General features: G+C 46.4%; 11 protein-coding genes across 11 annotated transcripts; 5 read left to right on the top strand and 6 right to left on the bottom strand.

Moving 5' to 3' along the window:
- Positions 1-41: 41 nt before the first annotated feature.
- N7466_001266 (putative extracellular lipase) lies at positions 42-1,742 on the top strand (the record flags this gene model as incomplete). Its single annotated transcript, XM_057160664.1, has 2 exons — positions 42-644; positions 711-1,742. The coding sequence occupies 2 exons, from the start codon at positions 42-44 to the stop codon at positions 1,740-1,742; spliced, it is 1,635 nt and encodes a 544-aa protein (XP_057026912.1).
- Positions 1,743-2,210: 468 nt separating this feature from the next.
- N7466_001265 (MFS transporter) lies at positions 2,211-3,858 on the top strand (the record flags this gene model as incomplete). The annotated part of the gene is made up of 2 exons (XM_057160663.1): positions 2,211-2,507; positions 2,575-3,858. The coding sequence occupies 2 exons, from the start codon at positions 2,211-2,213 to the stop codon at positions 3,856-3,858; spliced, it is 1,581 nt and encodes a 526-aa protein (XP_057026911.1).
- A 178-nt stretch (positions 3,859-4,036) lies between these two features.
- N7466_001264 (uncharacterized protein) lies at positions 4,037-5,142 on the bottom strand (the record flags this gene model as incomplete). The annotated part of the gene is made up of 3 exons (XM_057160662.1): positions 4,037-4,724; positions 4,786-4,880; positions 4,999-5,142. 3 exons carry the CDS (start codon positions 5,140-5,142, stop codon positions 4,037-4,039), a joined length of 927 nt encoding a protein of 308 aa, XP_057026910.1.
- A 250-nt stretch (positions 5,143-5,392) lies between these two features.
- On the bottom strand, positions 5,393-7,216 carry N7466_001263 (uncharacterized protein; the record flags this gene model as incomplete). The annotated part of the gene is made up of 4 exons (XM_057160661.1): positions 5,393-5,746; positions 5,803-6,162; positions 6,220-6,930; positions 6,998-7,216. The coding sequence occupies 4 exons, from the start codon at positions 7,214-7,216 to the stop codon at positions 5,393-5,395; spliced, it is 1,644 nt and encodes a 547-aa protein (XP_057026909.1).
- A 531-nt stretch (positions 7,217-7,747) lies between these two features.
- Positions 7,748-8,914, top strand: N7466_001262 (sialidase family protein; the record flags this gene model as incomplete). The annotated part of the gene is made up of 1 exon (XM_057160660.1): positions 7,748-8,914. One exon carries the CDS (start codon positions 7,748-7,750, stop codon positions 8,912-8,914), a length of 1,167 nt encoding a protein of 388 aa, XP_057026908.1.
- Positions 8,915-9,772: 858 nt separating this feature from the next.
- N7466_001261 (dihydrodipicolinate synthase family protein) lies at positions 9,773-10,807 on the bottom strand (the record flags this gene model as incomplete). Its single annotated transcript, XM_057160659.1, has 2 exons — positions 9,773-10,294; positions 10,349-10,807. The coding sequence occupies 2 exons, from the start codon at positions 10,805-10,807 to the stop codon at positions 9,773-9,775; spliced, it is 981 nt and encodes a 326-aa protein (XP_057026907.1).
- Positions 10,808-11,286: 479 nt separating this feature from the next.
- Positions 11,287-13,407, top strand: N7466_001260 (uncharacterized protein; the record flags this gene model as incomplete). Its single annotated transcript, XM_057160658.1, has 3 exons — positions 11,287-11,451; positions 11,511-11,614; positions 11,670-13,407. 3 exons carry the CDS (start codon positions 11,287-11,289, stop codon positions 13,405-13,407), a joined length of 2,007 nt encoding a protein of 668 aa, XP_057026906.1.
- A 534-nt stretch (positions 13,408-13,941) lies between these two features.
- Positions 13,942-15,413, bottom strand: N7466_001259 (signal peptide-containing protein; the record flags this gene model as incomplete). The annotated part of the gene is made up of 3 exons (XM_057160657.1): positions 13,942-14,111; positions 14,169-15,053; positions 15,101-15,413. The coding sequence occupies 3 exons, from the start codon at positions 15,411-15,413 to the stop codon at positions 13,942-13,944; spliced, it is 1,368 nt and encodes a 455-aa protein (XP_057026905.1).
- Positions 15,414-16,022: 609 nt separating this feature from the next.
- N7466_001258 (uncharacterized protein) lies at positions 16,023-17,312 on the bottom strand (the record flags this gene model as incomplete). Its single annotated transcript, XM_057160656.1, has 1 exon — positions 16,023-17,312. The coding sequence occupies one exon, from the start codon at positions 17,310-17,312 to the stop codon at positions 16,023-16,025; it is 1,290 nt and encodes a 429-aa protein (XP_057026904.1).
- Positions 17,313-19,170: 1,858 nt separating this feature from the next.
- N7466_001257 (uncharacterized protein) lies at positions 19,171-19,482 on the top strand (the record flags this gene model as incomplete). Its single annotated transcript, XM_057160655.1, has 1 exon — positions 19,171-19,482. One exon carries the CDS (start codon positions 19,171-19,173, stop codon positions 19,480-19,482), a length of 312 nt encoding a protein of 103 aa, XP_057026903.1.
- Positions 19,483-19,710: 228 nt separating this feature from the next.
- On the bottom strand, positions 19,711-20,166 carry N7466_001256 (uncharacterized protein; the record flags this gene model as incomplete). The annotated part of the gene is made up of 2 exons (XM_057160654.1): positions 19,711-19,751; positions 19,929-20,166. 2 exons carry the CDS (start codon positions 20,164-20,166, stop codon positions 19,711-19,713), a joined length of 279 nt encoding a protein of 92 aa, XP_057026902.1.
- Positions 20,167-22,347: the final 2,181 nt, after the last annotated feature.

Below are 22,347 nucleotides of genomic sequence, written 5' to 3'. Positions count from 1 at the left end.
GCTTGAAACACTTGAAAAGGAAAGCACCCAGTCTAATAACAATGGCAGACCCTAGCGCCCCTACTGTATCTCTCCCACAAGGTCAATTCATTGGAACTCGACAGGAGGAGACAACCCCACAGCCCGTGGACGCGTTCCTGGGAGTTCCCTACGCTCTTCCACCCACTGGCGAAAGACGATTCAAACCAGCAGAGAAGGTCTACAACTCCACTAATACATTTGATGCATCGAAATTCGGTCCCGCAGCTCCAGGCAAGGCATTGATTACCAGTGGCCCAAAACTCGATCAAAGTGAGGATTGTTTGACTGCCAACATCTTTCGGCCTGCTGGAACTACTGAATCGGATAGGCTACCCGTGGCAATTTATCTCCATGGCGGTGCTTTCAATCGTGGGTCGGCTTCGATGCACAACACTGCGTCTATGGTCGCTTGGTCTGAAGCGCCTTTCATTGGGGTGAGCTTCGGCTATCGCGTTGGCGCTCTGGGGTTTTTGCCCTCCACCCTCTCCAAGAAAGAAGGAGTTCTCAATCTTGGACTTCGTGATCAGGTGCACTTGTTTCAATGGGTACATGAGAATATTGTGAAGTTTGGAGGCAATGCTGAGAATATCACGTTGTTCGGTCTATCAGCAGGAGGACACTCGGTGAGATGCTCGCATGATTCATCAACGAGGAATGTATTAGGATAATAGAAGCTAACAGAAGCTCAGATCGGCCATCATATTTTGAACCATAGCCAGCAATCGTCACCTTTGTTTCATCGCGCCATCATAGAATCTGGCTCACCGACATCTCGTGCCGTCCGTCCTTATAACGCGACAGTTCATGAGAGTCAATTCCAGGATTTCCTCAAAGAAGTCGGCTGCCCATCTGACATGCCTGAAAACGATATTTTCCCCTTTCTACGGTCCCTTCCCAGTTCGATCATCACAGATGCGCAAACGAAAGTATTCGATAAGTACAACCCGTCGCTACGATGGGCTTTTCAGCCTGTGATTGATGACGACCTCATTTCCCGAAAGCCATTGGATGCCTGGAACTCCGGTTTATGGAACAAGGTGCCAATTATGACTGGATACAACAGCAACGAGGGAACATTTTACGTGGATAAGAAAATGTCAAGCCCAGCTCAATTCCGAGATTTCTGGAAGAATCTCCTCCCAGAGCTATCGTCAACTGATTTGGACACAATCGACCACTTGTATCCTGATCCAGCCTCTGACGCCAGCTCACCATATAAGGAAACCAGAGCCGGGCATGGCCTTGGACCACAATACAAGCGAATCGAGGCTGCATATGGTCATTATGCTTACGTTGCACCCGTGCGTCAAACGGCGCAATTTGCCTCGTCTCAAGGTTCACCAGTCTTTCTATACAATTGGGCACTTCCTAGAACTGTTGTTGGTCGGGCAAACCATGGTGATAACATGTTCTATGAGACATATAATAGTGCTATCACAGGCTTGTCAGAGTCGCAGAAAGAATTGTCTGGTACGCTTCATGCGTATGTGACTAGCTTCATCACGACGGGTGATCCGAATGCTATCTCGGGTCGTTATAGTCATCGGCCAGAATGGAAGCCATATGAGCCCAGCGATGCACAAGTCCTGATCTTCGGAGAGGGGAACAAAGAGCTCATTGGGGGTCCCACTGCACCTGCTGCTAAGTTTGTCAAGGACGACTGGGCGAAGGAGCAGACGGAATTCTGGTGGTCGAAGGTTCCAATTTCGCAACTTGCCTGATGTATCTCATCTACCATATCTTTTTCCTGAATTATTCTTAATGCTTACAACCACTCATCGCCCCCGTCTTTCGTATCCCCGCCTTCTCTCGTCCCTCTGTCTTTCTCGTCCACTGAAGACCACCCCATCAAGAGCTCGGTATATCCGGGTGCCTGGCAGGGGATGTTGAAACCAGTATCGCTTTCCTTCAATAAAATTAAAAATTGATTTGAGCTGGTCCCCCTAGTTAGTAACTTGGTAGTGGTCCACCGTGGGCTGTTGTATCCCGGTCCCGGCCCGTTAACGGCATCTTGCCATCCCGTTTACGCCTTCAGCTTACTTTTTTTCTTCACGCCATCAAATCATATAAAATGCAGGACCGTCTCAGAGCATTTGAAATCCCATCATTTTTGACTGAACTTGAAAATTATGGCAACAAAAGGTGGCATTATCAATCATTTGCCCAACAGCCTTCCAGCGTTGTCGGCAATGCCTGTAACAGACGATCCAGACCCAAGTCCGACCAACCCCACCGACTCCATTGAACTTGAAAAGCAACAACCAAGTCAAGACCTAGAAAATCAGCTTACGCAAAATATTGAACTCGACCATGAGAAATACTCTGCATTCACCATCAATGAGAAGAGGGCGATGGTTGCTGTTGGCTCTCTTGCTGCCTTCTTTTCGCCTTTATCGTCAGCCATCTATTTCCCGGCACTCGACACTATCGCATCAGCTCTCAATGTATCAACTTCGAAGATCAATATCACCGTCACAACCTACATGGTGAGAAAAGGACACCCTTGGAGCTGTCAAACTGGATAATGAAGGCTGATTTATTGTTGGCGATTAGATCTTGCAGGGAGCTGCGCCAATGTTTATCGCCGGCTTCTCCGACTCAGCAGGAAGACGCCCCGCCTACATAATCTGCTTCACGATTTATTTAGCAGCCAACCTTGGCCTCGGTCTTCAAAATAGCTACCCGGCCTTACTTGTGCTCAGAATGCTGCAAAGTGCTGGCAGCAGTGGTACCGTGGCACTTGCCAATGGACTAGTAGCAGACATGATCACATCTTCGGAGCGAGGCAGCTACATCGCTTTTGCGTCCCTCGGAAGCATGCTGGGTCCATCACTATCTCCCGTAGTTGGTGGACTGATCAGCCAGTACTTGGACTGGCATTGGATCTTCTGGTTTCTCCTAATTCTCGGCGGCGTGTACTTTGTCGGTCTTGCATTGTTCTTGCCGGAAACGTGCCGCAAAGTCGTTGGAGATGGATCAGTCCCGCCGCCCAATTTGAACACGTCTTTGACTGATATTATCCGACAAAGGCGGCGCGTTAGGAAAGGTGTCAATCCGGATCCTGAAAAGGTTGCTGAGGTTCGCCAAAATTACCGCCTGCGCATCCCTTCACCTTGGCCGACTTTGAAAGTCTGCTTTGACCTGGAAACGTCGTTGATCTTACTAACGACAGGATTGATGTTTGCTTGTTTCTATGCTGTCATGACTGGAGCAACGACTTCTTTCCACGAAGTTTACCACTTCAACAATATCCAAACAGGATTGATGTATCTACCCATCGGTGCAGGTGGAATTGTATCCGCTTTTACGACAGGCCGCATCGTCGACTGGAATTTTCGTCGCCATGCCAAGAGGGCTGGACTCCCAGTGTTAAAAAATGTACGACAAGACCTTCGAAACTTCAACATTGAGAAAGTCCGACTGCAGGTTGCGCTACCGCTGTACTACACAAGTCTGGTAACAGTCATCGCCTACGGATGGGTGCTAGGACGGAAAGTGAACGTCGCAGCCCCTGTTATCCTGTTATTTATCTGCGGGTGGGCTTTAAATGGCACATCGCAGGTTTTGAATGCATTGATGGTGGACATATGGCCGGGCAAGTCTGCCTCTGCTACAGCAGCAAATAACTTATTTCGATGTGAACTTGGCGCTGCGGCATCTGCTGCGATCAGCCCAATGAGTCAGGCTATGGGTTCAGGGTGGGCCTATACAACACTGGCTTTAATTGCGCTTGCAGCATCACCTTGCTTCTGGATTATGATGACTCATGGGATAAAATGGCGACAGAAGAGACTTGGGAAGAAAGAAGATACCCCTAAAATTGATGTAAAGGCTTAGTTAGGCCAAGTTATAAAAGGATTTGTCTTGCCTTGAACTATCAACATTGGATGGTTCAAATCGAGGTCTATAGCGAAGAAAATGTATTTGCCTTAATCAATTGATGTTTTTTTTTTCTTTTCGTATATTGTCTTTTCTTGTCTTCTTTTTCTCCTCTTTCTAGGTAATTATACAAAGATTACTGTGCATTTTCCACCTCATCGTCGTGGAAGATAACAGTCCCCCAGTTTGGACGATTGAATCGCTTCTCTCCAAGTGTCTGAGCCAAACCATCTATCTGAGAAGTCTCCTCCTCGTCCATGCTAAAGCAGCTCTGCAAGTTGCTCACGATTCTAGCAGAATTTGTACTCTTCGGGATCACACTCCACCCCTTCTTAACACCCCAGCTCAACAACACATTGCCCGAACTACAACCTCTCTTATCCGCAATGCGTTTCACCAAGGGATCTTCATGCAAGGTACTCCCACTTCCTCCTAGCGGTCCAAAGGCAGTCTGGTGAATATTATGCTCCACACAGAAGGTATTCAACTTCTTCTGGGGCAAAAGTGGTTGGATCTCCGTCTGATTAACCGCTGGAGTCACTTTGCAGGACAGAAGCAACTTCTGCAAATTGACAGTGGAGAAGTTTGCAAGTCCAATTGCTCGTACCTTCCCCGTGCTCAGTAATTTCTCCATCTCTCTCCATGTATCGTTGAAGTCCCAGTCGGGGTCATGGGCTGTACGGTCTTCTTTTCCGTACGTCTCTGGAGTAGAGGCGGGCAGAGTAACGGGCCAGTGCATGAGATATAGATCAACATAATCCAAGCAAAGATCATCGATGGATTTCTGGAGCGCTGAGGTAATACGACGGTGGTCGGAGGACCAACTTATGGCGGGTATGAATTAGTTACCGAAGCGAGTTTCAACGAGAAAGGAAAAGCACGTACAGCTTGGTAGTCACAAAGTATTCATTGCGAGGAATTTCGATTGATTTGAAGACCTGACCGATTTCTGCTTCGTTTCCGTCTACATGAATTATTAGCTTCCGATCAATCAAGGGGAATTGTTTGGTAAAGACTCCTGACATAAAGGCGCGCAATCCTAAATCAACAATAAGCGTCTGTAACATTAGAAGGGGAGGCATAAATTCTTTAGCTTACAAAGTGCCTATATCCGGCTTCAAACGCGGCTTGTACAGCTGCTGCTGCTTCACCTGGGCCAGCTTTCCAAGTGCCGAATCCGATGGCAGGAATCTTTGCTCCAGTGTTCAACGTGAACGTCTTGTCTTGAATACCTCTTTCCATGGCGTTAGTTTTGTCCTGTAAAAGATCTTTCAGATGATCAAGGAAATAATATTCATGTTCTTTATGTGGTGAGTATATAGTAATACTCAGAATGGTAAACTTCGACCGCGGGGAGTTGAGTCGGAGAGAAAGCCGCCGAGATCTAAAGCTCTGGTCCCATCGGAGCAACACCGATTTTGAGAAAATCAACATGAATTGAAAAGAAAACAAGCTACATAGCGTCTGCCGAACACCCCCCGTAAAAATTATCTCAAGCGGTTTCAACATGCTCCACATGCTCTCTCTTAGCATCATCGTCATCCTGTAACTTTCCCATCACAGTCTCATCTCGGACATCTGAGCGGACTTTTTCTTCCTCTGTGGGGTATGCATGGCGCCACATTGTCCACAGTGGCCGGTCAAATAGATTGTCCATACTCTCAATGGACCGACCTTTCATCTCTGGCAAGCAGAAATAAATGAAAACCACGCCAAGATAAGTCAACATGGCATACAACAAAAATACCCCCCAGCCCATCTCAGTGATCATGTTGGGCGTAGCACGGGTAATGCCAAAATCAACGATCCAGTTGATAAAGAAACATATGGCCATGCAGAATGACCGCTATGTAGAATTAGCTGATTTCAAGTTTCGCCAATTCAATGACAGTTTGGACTTACGATTCTTGTGGGGAAGATCTCAGCAGCAACGACGTAGCATGCCACCGAATGCCCAAATGACCATCCAAATGCATAAATGTAAATACAGATGAGTCCCACAATTCCACCAGCCGGGGTTCCTCCTCCAGTAGACTCCTCCGTTGTGCCAGCGAACCGAAGGTATATGGCAAGATATAACATTGCAGTAGCTTGCATTGTTGCGCCAACAAGTAGAGGAACTCGACGCCCCACACGGTCAACCAGATAAACCACGTAGAAAAGGGACGTGACTGTTTTGACAACACCATAGATGCCTGTGTCCAACAAAGTCGCGGAATTTCCACTGACACCGATCATGGCAAATATCTCAGGCGCATAATACTGTGGTGGCAGTTCAGCAAATACTATCCTCCAAGTAATCAATGCGACAGAACTCACGTTTAAAGAATCCGTACCCGTGAACTTATGGAACAAAAAAAGCATCGCAGCTAAGAAGAAACGTTGAAAATTGTTTCTTGAGGTAAAAATATCTTTAAGAATCACCCAATAGCTGTGCCCAGCAAAACATTCCTGCTCATGCTTCACCTGGGCTTCGATCTCACGGTATTCAGTTTGCACATACTCGTGGTCCGCAGGCAATTTTCTCAGCTTGCAGATATTCGCCAAGCCTTCCTTTTCTCTTCCATGATTTATTAGCCAACGCGGAGTTTCGGGCACGAATGGAATCATGAGGCACATCAGTGCACCTGGAATAATCTGAATGCCCATCGCTGTTCGCCATTGACTGTTATCATACTCGATGCCCGGGAATGACCACTTCGAGACGCCGTAGTTGATAAAGAAAGCTAACATTAGGCAAAAAACAATCATCAAGTTATACGTGGCGGTCATTGATCCTCGAACAGATTTTGGGGAATTTTCAGCCAAAAATTGGGGTGTCAGCATTGATGAAGCGCCAACACCCATGCCGGCAACGAACCTACCCCCTAGAAGCACTTTGTAGTCCGCAATCATCTGCATCGCGGCCCCTATGACGAAAATCAATCCCCAACCAAAGACCGACCACTTTCTACCAAAATAGTCTGATGTTGGGGCTGCAAGTAGTGCCCCCACAGATCCACCTGCCGCGAGCATTGATGCGATAGTCCCCTATACACATGATGTGGCTTTGTCAGTGATTTGTTCCGGACGTTGCAGCAGTTTTGGGGCCACCTACCTTCCGGTTATCCATTTCAGTTGCAGTGAGGTTACTTAACCCAAAAGCATTTTCAAAAGATGGAAGAGTGAGAATTCCACCGATATTTCCCGTGTCAAATCCATAGAAAGCTCCGCCCCATGAAACGGCAACAAGAAGATAAAGAAGGCGAAGATTGAAGATGGCCTTTGGATCGGTCTTGGCCTCGTTACTGACCCAGATACTTGTTCCTCCCGCCATTGCGATAGGCAGACACAAAGCACATGCACGAAGTGGATATGGATTTGTTGCTTCAATGTGCCGAGGTGACCTCAGCACTCTTCTTTGAAATGACCCAAAGTCTGTCACTTCAATGTTGCTGCAAGTCTCCAGGGCTCCTTGGTCACTGAATATATAATCACTGTCCAGGTGCTCCTGTGCAGGTTATCAATACCGGAGACTCAGGGCCCCACTGAGTGGACTATTCCTGCAGAGCCATACATTCCCCAGCTTTGATCTGCAGACCCCGTGGGGAAGTGGGGTAAAGTTCTGGTATCGGTTTGTTCTCCGATATATGACCAAACTCGTGTGAGTCGGCTACCAACCCGACATTTCAGCTCTTGCCGGCACCTGGGCACTTGGTTAGTCCAGGACTCCAGGTTACGCAGGGAACTGATTCCAAGGTTAAGATAAGCACTGATAAGGGATGTTGAAAACCCCTTGTAGCCTTGATTTCAGGAGTTACTCTTTACATTCATTCTAAGCTGAACTCACAAGAGAAAACGCGTCAATATGGCCACAACAGAGACCCCCAATTTCAACCCCACCTTTCAATCCTCGCCAGATCGAATCTACTCGTACGCCGAAGCCTATATTCCTGCACTCACAGCACAATGCCATGCTTCAAACCTCCTCCTCCTCCCAGATGGTGATCTGCTGTGCGCTTGGTTCGGTGGCAGCATAGAGGGCCAACCGGACATCTGCATATACATGTCTCGACTCCCCGCGGGAGAAAATACTTGGACCACGGCAGTGAAGATGACGAAGGACCACACGCGCAGCGAGCAAAATCCTCTTCTGTTTCGCGTTCCTTCTACTGGAGAAATTCGACTACTATACACATCTCAAGATTCCGGAAATCAAGACTCCGCTGTTGTAAAACAATTGATTTCTTTCGATAATACACGCACTTGGTCAGATCCAAGCATTTTGTTTGGTGAGCCTGGAACCTTCATCCGACAGCCGATCGTCATACTCAAAAACGGGGCTTGGGTGGTCCCTATCTTCAAATGTCGTGTTGAGCCAGGTGAACGGTGGCTCGGGAGCGATGACATATCAAGTATACGTGTCTCCAAGGATGAAGGACATTCATGGACGGAAAGGGATGTACCAAACAGCTATGGGTGCGTTCACATGAACATTCAGCAGCTGAGGAATGGGTCGTACCTTGGATTGTTTCGAAGCCGCTGGGCAGATAATGTGTATCTGTCAAAATCTACCGATGGATTGGATTGGAGTGAGCCAGAAGCCACCATTCTTCCCAATCCTAACGCGGGAATCTGCTTTGATGTACTCCCATCTGGTCGTATTGTGCTTGTATACAATCATTCTTCGAAGAAGGATGCTCTTGGTCGACGCGACGGACTTTATGACGATATCAACGATGGCACAGATACACGTGCTAACCAGACGAGCAAACATGGCAAGGAAGCATTTTGGGGTGCTCCCCGCGCGCCACTGTCTGTTGCCTGGAGTGACGATAATGGGGCAAACTGGAAGTGGAAGACGCTCGAACGGGGTGATGGTTACTGCCTGACCAACAACAGTGAAAAGAAACTGAATCGCGAGCTATCGTATCCTAGCATCTTGATTCAAAAGGATGGCACGATTAATATTGCTTTTACGTTCTGGAGACAACGTATCAAGTACATTAGAATAGGAGAAGACTTTTTCTTGTGAAAGCGTATATAGACTCTATGATTTCTAATATTCTTTATGGATATCGCCATCAAGATTTAGTGTTTGAACTCACAATCAGACATGAATTGAGTCATGCTCTCAACCGCCTTCCAACCCATCAATAGAAATAGTCTCCTATTTCCTAATTGGGAAAAGTAGTTCATCACGCTCCGATCTTAGGTAGAAATTATTTACTCTTCCCTTCCCTTCCCTTCAATTCGTCCTTTTCTTTCTCCTCTTCTCTCTTCCGCGGTTTCTATACTATCAATTTTTCCTTTCACTTCTTTATTTTTTCTCTCTTCCTTCCTCCTCACTCATCTTTTTCCTTTTCCTTCCATCTTACTACTTCTTCTACTATACTTCACACAGCACGCGACCTCTATTCGTCTCTTTGTAATCTTTAGGTGAGAAGTCTAGCGATTTCTCCAAACTCCTTCACAGCATCGCTGGTGTTGCCGCTTCAGCTGGACGGTAAAGTCCAGGTTGCTTGCCCTTCAGGTCCGGGACGTCTTGACCCACACGCGTTTATTCTTATTTTAAGTTAGGGTCAACGCCCCCTTATTCACTTGCCCCCTTTGCATCGTCAGGATGAGTGGAAAACTCATCAGAAATTTGCTGACGGAGGTATATCTTCATTATAGGTCTTCCGTATCCGGCATTTCCTTCCTACTCGCCTTGGGTCTCGGGCCTCAGCTTGGGATAACTATGCGGCGCATATTTTTCCTGGCATTATTCTATTCCCGATATGCCTTGCATGGCACGCGAAAGCTCTACATGAAAAATGAGAAAGGCCGACTTAGTTGACAAATCCGTGGGTCATTATGAAATATATGGCTAACTCTAGTGGAACATCCAGACTTACACAGCATCGGGGAGGCTCTGTTCCAACTCCACCAAATGCAACATCACTTTCTCCACCCATGCAGCCTTCTCTGCACTGCAAGGGGCATACGGCCTTCGAGGCCAGAAGGCCTTTGGGTCATTTAACCCAGCGGCTGCTCCAGCGAAATAGAAGGCAGCATATTTAGTTGCTGCGATTCCTTCCTTGCATGCTTTTTCCGCCTGCGCTATCAGCCCTTGCAACTTCCTGGCTTCTTTAATATCTCCGGCATTCCACAGGGCGTAAAGTCTTGCCACGGACTTTGGGAAAACGTTGGCAATTCCAGTCACACACCCACTACCACCACCGACCAAGCAAGGAATGAGCCAGTCTGAAGACCCAGCGTAAACCCCAAATTGTTGGTGATCGTACTCTTGGGTAAGTCTTGTCACCTTTCCAGCATTTCCACAGGTCAATTTCACAGCAACAATATTCGGATGTTTGGCGAGTTCGGATAGCGTATCGGAATTCATGTCGACGCCGTTGCACATAGCAGGGAACTGAAGCCTTGGTTAACATTGTATTCGGGTCTGGAAACATATCTTACGACTCACACTGTAAACCACAATTGGGAGCTCTGTTGCATCCGCAACATCTCGGTAGAAACTCAAGAGAACCTCATTTGTGACAGCCTTAGCCCAGTAGTTGGGGGGAAGCAATAACCCAAAATCGGCACCAGCACTCAATGCGTCCTCTGCGAGGCGAATCGACTCATTTGTTGATTGCCCGCTGATTCCCGCAACCACTGGCAGCTCAGGTTTACCAAGGTCCGAAGCAGCTTTTTTCGCGACTCTGACAAGCTCCTTGCGCTCTTCTGGGGAGAGAAGAACAGCCTCTGCATTGGTCCCCGCCAGTACAAGGCCATTAACTCCGCCACGGATCAAGTATGTAAAAAACTTATACGAGGCATCTAGATCAACTTCTTGACGAGAGTTTGCCTTGTAAAGGGAGATGACTGGTGGGTAAATCCCTGGTGGGAGGCTCTTTGATTTCGCAGCCACGGTGGATCCCATGATGTCGGTTAATGAAATTCGCGTTAGTTTTCACTTCGCAGCGTGTCTGTTCAAATGATCATGCGTGTAATAGCACCATAATGTCTGTCACCTTATAGGCTTTGGATGATTCGCAATAATGTTGCCCATGTCAAGCCACGTCGGCCACTCTCCGAGATTTCCGCGTCGGACTCTTTTCCACAAATGCGGGGGAGCTCGCGCAGGGCCCAAATTGCCAATCAGCCCTGCGAATGGTGTGGGGAAGCTATGGCCACACAGGCCGATCTATACCATTTTTGTCAGCACCGAGGTTTTGAACTTTTGGTCAAAGGATACGTGCTTGGCGAATAGAATTATGTGGATTTCGTCACGGTGGGACTCTGGTTTTCCCCTCTCGCTGGTAGATAAACCCCCTCGGAGGACTCACCGGTGCTAGGGTTCTGATCCTCGTCACAATAAATTCGAGTTATTGTTACTGCAGCCCTCGTCGCAAACATATCATGACAAAGCGAAAGCGGGTTTGGGCCGATGAAGCGCCGGACGCCATGCCGGATGCGAATTCTTCCTCTGTCGAACTCCCTGATGCCAAAGACCCGGGGGTATTAGATGTTTTACCGGGGATTACCCGCAAGATTACAGCATGTGGAGCTTGTAGGAAGCAGAAGGTATGTTTTACGTCAATGGGTTGCTGTTTGTTTTGATTGGACAAATTCTGACCGCGTAGATCAAATGTGACATGACCAATGGGCCACCCTGTACTCGATGTCGTCGACGAGATTTGTCATGTGTTTTGAACAAGAGCCTACAATCATTGGTAGAAGAGGTGAAGTATGTCTGATTGTTCCTTCTAAATCTTTCATTCAATATTAATATAAAGCAATAGAAACACAGAGCACCTCCAGACTGATATCTGCGGTATTCACGAAGTTCTGGGTAGCATCTGTCAACAACTAAACTTACCCCTGCCGAAACCGCTTATCTCAACTGGTGATGCACTGCAGAATGAAAGCAAAATTGACCTGAATGATGAACTGGAGGGTGATGGGGAAGATCTTGACGGCTGCGAAATATCTCCCCCTGATACGCCCTCTGGTGTTCAAGCACCCATCGACACATACTTGGACATAGCCAAACTTGGAAGTCCTGGGTCATCTACCAACACTCCACCAAGTGTGACACGCCAGAGGCAGCATATCCCGCAAGACCTTGTCACCAAAGGTATCATAAGTTTGAGCGTAGCGGAGACGCTCGTCGAGCGATACTACACTCGATTGGACCCCTATCTGTATGGAATATGCAGTGGATACCACAATCTTCAACAGATGAGAACCACCTCGCCGTTATTATTTGCAGCAGTCTGTACAGTGTCAGCATTGCAAGATTCACAAGCCCAATCGCTGTATGAAACATGTAATCGCGAGTTCCGACGCCTTATGTCGCGGTCGCTTTTTGAGAAACACGACCTTGAACATGTTCGGGCATTATGCATCAGCTCGTTTTGGCTCTCGGATGCCTCGAGAATTTTTTCTAGTGATGCTATTCGCCGCGCGGCGGATATGCGACTACATCGTAGTTTCAACCATCTCGAAAATCCAGCAGCCTTCCGACCAACGCCTAGCCATAAACCCAATTCACCGATACCCATTCATAACGATACCAACGCAGTCAAAGATCGTGTCAGACTGTGGTACTTGATTTTCATATCCGACCAACACCTTTCGATCCTCCACAATCGGGACCCTCTTCTACGCAGCGATAAGGAGATTGCATTGAGCTGGGAAACCTTTTTGGCTCGCGAAGATACCACCGACTCCGATATACGACTCATCTCACAGGTCGCTCTTCTCGTTATCATGAGCCAAGTCCGGGACTTACTAGGCTCAGACCATGAGTCACGCGTACCACAATCTTTGTCTAATCAGATCATCCATTACTCACGCCAACTGGATCGCTGGTTCAACAAATTTGTTGCCATTTTCAAGCCCGATCCCTATATCGGGGATTTCCCCAAAAGAGGTCTACAGCTACATTATCATTTTGGAAAGCTCTATCTCGGGCATCAGGTCTTCAAGGGTCTCAACGGGGAGGTGATTCCTCCACATTTTTTGACTGCGGCCAGCATGGCCCACGAAGCAGCCGTTGCAATCTTCGAAATGATTCTTCATGAAGAAAACATTCAAAAAAGCCTCGTTGGAATGCCACATTATTTCCACATTATGATTGCTTTTGCGGGTCACTTTTTGTTGGAGGTTACAAAGAACTACCACAGACAACTTTCCATATCACCTACTCAGGACTTTGAATTGATTCGCAAAGTACTAGGATTGTTCCAGAATACGCCCAGTGTACAGCAACATCCCATATGTCGAATGACTCCTGGTCTTACGCGGAAGCTGCATGAATGTGTTGCTTCGTTACAGAGGAACGGAGAAGAAATATTTCCTGCTCTTGCATTGTCGACTGATACGATGGGGTACCAACAGAGTCTTGGCAGCCAGGTACATTCAGCTCCAGGTTCATTTCCGTTTTCTGGAGAATCCCTCGTAACCCCTGTAGAGGACTTTTTGTTGGCAGACTTTGGAGAATTCACGTTCCCGGGGATGATGTCCCATGAGATATAAACAACTTCATTTTGATTTATTTGATGAGTGAATATGAATATGATTTTAAATGGCCTGCCTGCGCTGGGCCAACATGTGCAACATTTGAAAGTAGATGAGGCCAAGATAAAAATGGAAGTGCAAAAAGGAATTGGCGCCACCCGGAATCGAACCGGGGCTAAATCAGATTCGAATGTGTTTACCACAATGATTCGTCATACCACTAGACCATGGCACCTGATTATTGATAAGGATGCCAGTTTTGACATGATGAGGCTAGAAATGAAGCAATTTGAGTTATTTTACTCCGTTGAGTCCGTTCTATGTTAATTTAGGAACATTTGAAAGAAGGTGCTCTTTGCCCTTCTTTCAACAGAGATTTTACCCATAACTTCTAGCCTTAGAAAATTGATACGATTGCATTCAATAGGCTTCAAGTTTCAAATTGACAACTCGCCACGAAAGTCAGCGTAATGACAAAAGAAAAAAGAACAGAATAGAAAAAGAAAAAAAGAAAAAAAAAAAACTGCAGGATTGAGTACAATCCTCTTCCTATTATGCAATAAGGTGCTCAACAGTTTCCCGGCGCAAAACTTCCGCATCCTCTGGTAACAAGAAGCCGCTCTCAATTTGTCGTTGAATGGCCTCTCCCGCACGGTGCCGATACTCTCTAACCGAGCCATAAATTGCCAAAATCTTGTCATGGCTAAAAGGCCATTCGGATCCTGGAGTGTGGCAAGATCAGAGTTCATTCAAAGTAAGTGTGGGATACCATAACATACCACAGTACCAGCTTGGACGTCCCTTCGGAGTGGCTGCAACAAGTCGACTCAAAGGAACCTCTGTATGAAGAGTCCGGACTCCTCCAAGCGCGTTTCCGTGGTCGTCGCGCAAAATATTATCGCTTGATCCAACGGTCTGGAGGAGAGCACTTGGAGGAGGGTTGATTGAGCGTGTGATCCATTTCTCCATAGCTTCAAAGACAGCGTGGTAGATAAACGAGTTGGGAAAAGAGCTCCACTTTGCGCCATGCAAATCAACACCTGCCAACCACTTTATATCTGAAGCCGAAGAATATCGTGATTCTCGATGGGCCATTCCAGCTACTTCATATATGCGTAATGAGTCACTGTCGGGGCGTCGGTGTATTGTGTCTTTGAGTTGTCCACTGACACCACAGGGGAATCGGACAGATTGGAACTCTGATTCCCCAAGAAGTTCAATAACCTTCGCGGGGGCAAGATCAGGAAGTGGGGGTCCACCAGACTGACAAGGAATGAATCCCTCGAAAGGGAGAGAACCCTCAGGAAGTCGTAAATGAGAAGAGTGTGTGATGAATCGTCTGGTCACGCCACTGGTCTGTGAAAGCCCAGTCAGAATAACACTCTGGGCTTTAACCCCCAGTTCTCCAGATCTCAGAGCATATGAAGCAGCGGCCAGAATTTCCGGACATTGCGAAGTAGCAGGCCACCATTTTGCTTTAAATGCGCAGTACTTTTCGTACAGAGTTTCCTTGGATGTGTCAGTCACAAATGGGACATTCGCGGCAAATTCATCCGCAAGTAAGCTCGGAATAAAGTGCATGTCTTGGTAGCGAGTGGGATCAATGTTCTTAACCTTCGCAATTGCGGAAGGTGCCTGGGAATCGACCTCAAGCCATGCGTGTCCTTCAAATAATCAGCTAAGAACTATCGCTAAATTCTATCAGACTCACCATTACGCATGATCCAACGATTAACATGGCGCCATATGCTGGTACCGCCCCACAGGTGAGATGGTTCTTCGACGACAAGACCGGAAAATTTGGTCGGCTCCGCGGGTGAACGAAGTAGTAGCCTGGTGCAGTAAGATTGGCCAGCAGCTTCACCGGAGATCAAATATTCTCCGGTGGTATAGCCATATACTGGTAGCAGATCAACGTGATATGGCTCGAGAATCACAGCTTTTGAAGCTTCAGTCTCGGGCAAAAGAGTGGTCGTTGGCTTTCCGACACATAAGGCCTCAATGGGGAGGCTTTCGATCGCCATTGCTAGATTTCTTGTTTGTAGCAACCAGTTGACTTCGAGCAAAATCTTGATCTTGCTTTCACCAATCAGAATGCGAAACCAGTAAATATGTATCATTCAAATATTGAGACTTGTCTTAGAACATCAAACGGTGGATATACTATAGTTATAGCTGAACGAAGTGAGGCTGTCTTATAATAGATGGGGATACCACGTGACATACCGACGCGAGTCAACCGACTATGTCGGGTGAGTCGTGAGTCGTGACTCGGTTCACAGTCGGTTGACTCGGTTCAATACCGGCTAAGATGAAATTTGAATCCGAGTCTGCGAGGACAATCCGAGGAGTTAAACTTTCAAATTGCAATTTCAGGATGGTCAAGGTAATAATATGGGGCTTCTGTGTATCTTTAGCACTTAGATTTGGGGAAACACACGAGCCTGGTGGAATGCTAGATCACAAATCTACCAGTAACCCGGTCCATGACATCACGCAAAACGACTTTGATCCCAGTAGCTTGAGTTTGAAGCACAGATTCGAGAAGCAAGCGGGTTTTCCCAATATACGGTCCCCATTTTTTACCCTTCTCGAGTAGACCCAATATCCAGTCACTTTTGATTGGGTCGGTGTTATGCACTCCAGCGAGAAATAGTGATGCAGGCATGAGCGACCCTGGTGAGCTTCGGCGTGAGGGGTCGTGTGAGACCTTCAGTTGGTTGAAGAGAATTGTTGAGACTGATTCTCCACAGTCGACCAAAGGGAAAGGCTATTAAGTGACAAGTCAGAACAGAAGTGTAAGTATGTCGGGCAGAACTCACAACAATCATGACGAGATAAAGAAGTCCGGAATGTAGTGCAGATAAGACGATCAGTCGGTCATAAGAGGCCGAGTCAATTGTTTTATCTCCCGAAAAGTTGAAGCTTGTCAAGTCGTCACCTAAGGCAACCATTCGTTTTTTGAAAACCTCAATCTCGTGGCAAATCTCTTCGTAAAGATCATTGATTTCTATGACACCTACCGGTGGCTGGGCACCGACACTTTTTGAATGATCATGTAGCCGTGCATCTAAGCTTGCAATTCTGACTTTGAAAAGATCGGCTTGGAGTAAATTGAGAAGGGTGGTGCGGGGTGCATCATGTGGTTCCCGTTCGAAAATAAATGAGCAAGATGGCAATGCGTACAAACGCTTGACAAGCACGCCGCCGCCAAGCCCGAAACAAGTGGATCGCGCATCTAAGATGGCAAGGCGGATGATAATTCGTCTTGACAAACTCGAAGGATCCTCTAAAGCCTGTGCGCCTCTTTGTGATGACACGACATCGGCGGCTACCTGCATGAGACTGTGGAAAGTTTCAATCTCACCTCCCATCATATGCACTGTTTTGATGCGAACAACCAGAGCAGACAGTAAGGCTTCAACCTCTGTATAATCTCCTTGAATATGAGTTTGAAATGAAGACTCAGCCAATTTATTGTAGTTTGCAGCTTGATTGGAATAAGAGTCATCTTCAACGCTGAGGTGGGAAGCGGAAAAGGCCAGAATGGCATAGAAGAGAGGCGGAAATTGAAGCGATTTGGAGAAAGCAGACACAAATAAATTGCTGGCTTTGTGGGGGAAATCGTCAAGTTTGGCATACCCTTTCATTACATCCAGATAATGCTGAATCAAACGGGAGTTTTGATTGTCAATTGTAATCGACGTCTCAGATTCTGGCTGTGCCTCGATTCTGATGTCGGTATTTCCCATGAAACTCAAACCAGTCATTTCTGCACGGTGAGAGTTCAACATTAATTCAGCATGAGAAATAGGTATGAAGTCTAGCCCTTCGCCGGAAATATTGAAACCGAAGGGGTCAAGTTCAATGTCAAAATCGAAACTGAGGTCCAGATCTTCAACATTTTGTAGTGAAGCGTCCATGGATTGATCTAAATTCGAGCTGATTGGATTTCCCAAATGATCTATATTATGAGTTGAAGCTGTCCGTGTAGGATTTTTCGGGGTTACGCTTTTTGGTGGTCGGCCAACCGTCCGCCTTCTCTTGGGTGGAGGAATGTAGTGCTCTCCAGGTGCTGGGGGCTGCCATCGACACTCAAGCCCAAGTCTCACGCATGTTGCACATCTTGTTGAATTAGACTGGTCAACTTCAGTTTCCGGTTCTGCAGCATTTTTTGCGCATCGAACTTTTCGAGTCTTGCAAGTGAAGCAGCCTGGGGAGTACGCTTTAATCAGAGTCTAGAGAAGTGGGGCGGGCACAGGACTTATAATAAAGACGCATACAGACCATCGCGTGAACGGCGTCTCAAAGGTCCCTCCTGGACTTGTACACCAGTCGACATGCTACCGGTTGACAAGTGGGATCTATGTAGTGGATATAACAGGGCCGTTTATGGACAGAAAAGAGATTCTGACCATCCGCGCCACGATTAAGAATTCATTGGCAATTTGGGACAAGTCACATGACTGGATCTCCAACAATTATGTTGCATACTACTGAATGGCGGGCGATAACAAGGACGCAGGCCGAGATTACCCCTGAGGCCGTCAATTAGACATTTGCCAAGTTTGGATGTTGGTTATTAATGGCGGTGACTGTGAATTAACCAAAGGTGAAAAAAAGAAAAACGGATATAATATAACTATCAAACTTTTATGAGTTCATGGGGGAAAAAACAAAAAGAAACTCCGATAGGGGGAATCGAACCCCCGGCTGTCGTGTGAGAGACGACGATGTTAGCCACTACACCATATCGGAGGGGGACTGCGAATTACCTCGTTAGGTTTAGCCTTAACACTTTTAGTTTATCGCTACCGATCTCTGAGTGCCTGTGCGTGGTTGTATATAGCAGTTCCCTGCAACCTATATCGCAATTTCTTTTTCCTCGCGCCCGTTCTCCCTGCATGTTGCTGCATTTGAGGCACTTTTGCTATTGATCTGGATCACCAAGCCCCGCTATCCTACGTCCTTGGTGGTTCTCGTCCGCTCCGAGTCCCCAATGCACTCCCTGGAAGGAATGAGTCTGAGTGCCTCTTGCTGTCCGGCTCCACGGGTCTGACGCCAGCTTTGCGAATCGGTTATTGATGAGTCAGCCAGTCCGAAGTTAGACTTTCTCACTGTCAGGTGAAAACTGCCAAGACCTGCAAATAACCATCGGGGCTTTTTGGCCGCAACTTAACTAAATACGGACAAGTTAATTAGTTCCTGACCATCGCAATCATCTTTTGAAAATGAGTAAATACCATCAGTTTCTCTGGCCCCATCTAAATTTGCCTCCCTTAGCCCTTTTATCACAGTCACCTCGAAATACGCAGTCGCTTTTTAAGCCGTATGGATGTAACAACAAGATAGGTCACACCTGGTTAAACTAGCGACGCTTAGAGCCAGGAAGGGTTCATAAAACTGATCCCCTTGGGCAGCGTTTTTCTCCCAAATGCATGCAGGAGAGCGGGGTCTTCTTGTAGCACCACCCAATGTACGCGCTAGCCTTTGCTTTGATGGTTCAAATGATAAATTGCACATATTTTTGAACATTGGGGGCCAAATTATAGCGTGTGCATGGGCCGTCAACGGTATGTTCCCCGCACCATTGAGAGTCGAAATACCTGATAGCGTTCACTTTCACCCTCCTAACTGCCCATCTACGTTCACTCTTGTTCTAGAAATCCTCTTCAGATTATTCTTGCAAAATTGAAAGCTTTTTCAGCCGCCTAGCTTTCGTTTGTTGAGGGCTGACGAAGCCGATCACCCCGGGCTTTAACTAAGCCCTTGCGCTACATCATGCTGGAAGATGGCAAGTTAGAGGGAGATGAAAGCGTAGCCATGACCCTAAAGAGGGCAGAGGAGTCCAAGAAAACGCCTCGGATACATGGTGTTTATTATCGTGCTCTAGCAACCGCTGGGGTGCTGGTAGTGAATTTGTTTTTTATCGGCCTCGCCGTTAGATTCTCAAAGCTATACACTGAGAATGATGGCTTTACACCAACTGCTTTAGTCTACCGAGGGAGTTGCACTCCAATCAATCGGTGGGAAACTGCGCTGAGTCTGATGATCAACATTCTGAGTGAAGTCGCTCTGGGCGCTAGTAATTAGTTACGCGATGCAAACTCTGGTTGCACCAACTCGTGAGGAGATAGATCAGTCTCATACAAAGCACAAATGGCTTGATATTGGGTCTACCAGCTTGAGGAATCTCTTTGTGATACCAAAACCTCACCTCGCGCTATGGTTCGTGCAAAAGGCCATTGCAGTTTCACGTCCTTGGATACGAAACCGCCCTCTTTGGATAAGCTGTACGCTTAGCATGGGATTCTTACCCATTTAAGTATCAATTTCGCAGTTGGATTCCAAATCAATGACTTCTGACAGATGATGAACAAATATGAATTTTTTCCATAAGGATGTATTGGTACACCAAACATGGCTTACGAAAATGCATGGGTTAATTCACCGATGGGGTTTTCTTTCCTGGATGGGCAATGTCACTAGTGGACTTTTTATCACCCCCTGAACTTGCTTTACTTTCTGGGTGAACTTACGTCTGGTGGTGGAGGTGATGACATAGTCATCGACAGGCAGTTGCTGGCTGCTAGGGACGAGGGGGATCTTATTCGGGTCCGCGGCGCGTGCGATCATGACTCTGGACTGGCCTACTAGGATAGAAACCATGTCAAAAAAATTTTGGGTTGTGATCGACCCATTCTGTCGAACCCCTCCAATCAGAGTGCCATCGTCATTGTAAATTTTCATATTGCGGCAACGTGACCGGGCAGTCATTTCCGCGGATTCGTGGGGGATAAAATGGTGAGGAGGTCGCAAAGAGCTGCACGGAGATGGGTGATGAAGAAGAAAATTTGGAGTGACAATGGTGAGCTAGTCGCTTGAACGGAGCGAAGCGTACTAGTAGTGAGAGCATATTCTTCTTACAGTACAAAAATTTTTGGTGGGGAAATAGGAACAAAAGTTACTCCTATATATCAATAAATTAGCAGGTCTACTAGGTGCAGCGGCCGATACCCGCCACCCCTGTGCCATAACTCAATCTCAACTTTCCGACCGGCAGAAAGTAAATTATGAGTAATTCCAAATTCATTTTTGTTTTTGAACTCCATTATATACAGCGCCGTATTATATACGGAATCCTTAAACTCTATAATCAATCCATTCTCAAGTCCCTTCTCAAGTCTACTCTCAAGTCTATTCTCAAGTCTATTCTCAAGTCTATTCCCAAGTCTATTCCCAAGTCTATTCTAAAAGTGACCCGTATTTAGATCAAATCCCTTAAGATATTCCTATATATATGATAAATACAAGATAGGCAGGAAACAGGGCGGTGAAGTTAGAGATTGAAATTGGGTTATGGCAGTAGAGTGGCGGTTATCGGCCCCGTAGTTGCGGAGAGGCTATTATTTAGACTACAATTCAATCATTCATTCCAAGTAAATATAAGGCCTGCTTAAAACATACTTTTTACTATGCAAATCAGAATATAAAATAGAATTAAGCGAGCGCGTAGTAGTCTGAGCAGACTTAGAAGTTTGAGATTAGAGGAATATAACAAATATGAATTTGGAATTACGCGTAATTTCCTTCTGCCGGTCTGAGAGTTGAGATTGAGTTATGGCACAAGGGTGGCGGGTATCGGCCGCCGTAGGTCTAGGTATAAATACAGCCCCCTACTTAAAGTAATAGATAAGACTAATAAGCTCCTTATCTAGAGCAGATCACATGATTGGGCTGGTCACATGATGCTCAGGATGACTCAGCGGTCATATTTGAAAAAATCGTGCGTCACGTGACTAGTATCGGCCGCCATAGTACTAGTAAGCAATTTCTCTAGTACACATACTTGCTTTCGCTTGATCGAGAAATCTACTAATCAAATACATACCTAATAGCCCTCTCCCTTTGCTCTGAAGTAGAACTACTACTTGACTCTGGAGTCATTACAGTTGTTCCTTTGACCTATAATAATACTCCAACGCGGTAGAAATGCGTCCTTTTGGACGACTCACAAAGCGAAGAGATTGTCATCCATCTCCCGACTATAAGTGGGTCAGGGGTTGACATCCATCGAAAGGTTTGCTCTTGTCCCTAAATGATAAAACAAGATTTAGGTAATAACAAGAATTTAGGATCTACACAATCGAGAGCTCCGTTTTCTTTCTGATGCGCAGCCACGCCGCCGTTATTTATATTTTCGCTTTCTTATCTCTTATCTGAATGCCAAACGACTAGGTATTCATGATGTTAGCAAGAAAGTCGAGTCAAGAAAGTTCTGGCCATCAGGAGGAGAATACCTCCCCCGTTCGACTTTGAAAACTCTTACCCGATGCGTTTCGGGCTGTGAGCTTCCAGCCAACCTTTTAGAAGGTCAAACCTTTGACACAGCGGAAGATGACAACGCTTATAGCGAAGAAGCGGCCATGATTATCGCAAATGGAATTAGGCAGATGAGCAGCGGTTCCACAAAGGGTTAATTTGAATGCTCGCGGGATGTATTACTTGACACATGTGCAGTTTGAAGAACATTTGACTGAGGAGTATTTGACCTATCAGAATGAGAAGAATATTATGTGACCCGGGAAGTATAAACATAGTATTTTATATGGCCATAAGCGTAAGAGAAGCTACTCTACGGTTTGCCTCTGGAACTCTTTTTGTCGGTATTCTCATGATGAGTTTATGTACACTATTCTGTACCGCATACATTATCCGATTCTGGTCAAACAAACACCAAGAAAAATTAGCCTGGTATTATTGACAATTTAAACCTATCCAAATAGTGTTTGTGTGTTCTATTTAAAGTGAGTGCTATGGAAAGTAAACGGGTCAACTGGTAGAATAGTGTACGTGACACGCTAAGCCTAGTTTAATAACCGGCACTAGTCTTGATTAAATCCACGAGAACGCTTCAATGTTATACGCTTATACGCTTATACGGAAACACCACGATTA

This window comes from Penicillium verhagenii, assembly GCF_028828195.1.
Source record: "Penicillium verhagenii strain IBT 33310 chromosome Unknown utg000002l_segment0_segment0, whole genome shotgun sequence".
Lineage (NCBI taxonomy): Eukaryota > Fungi > Ascomycota > Eurotiomycetes > Eurotiales > Aspergillaceae > Penicillium > Penicillium verhagenii.
The sequence above is the reverse complement of the archived record's forward strand: the minus strand, read 5'-3'. Positions and strand labels throughout refer to the sequence as shown.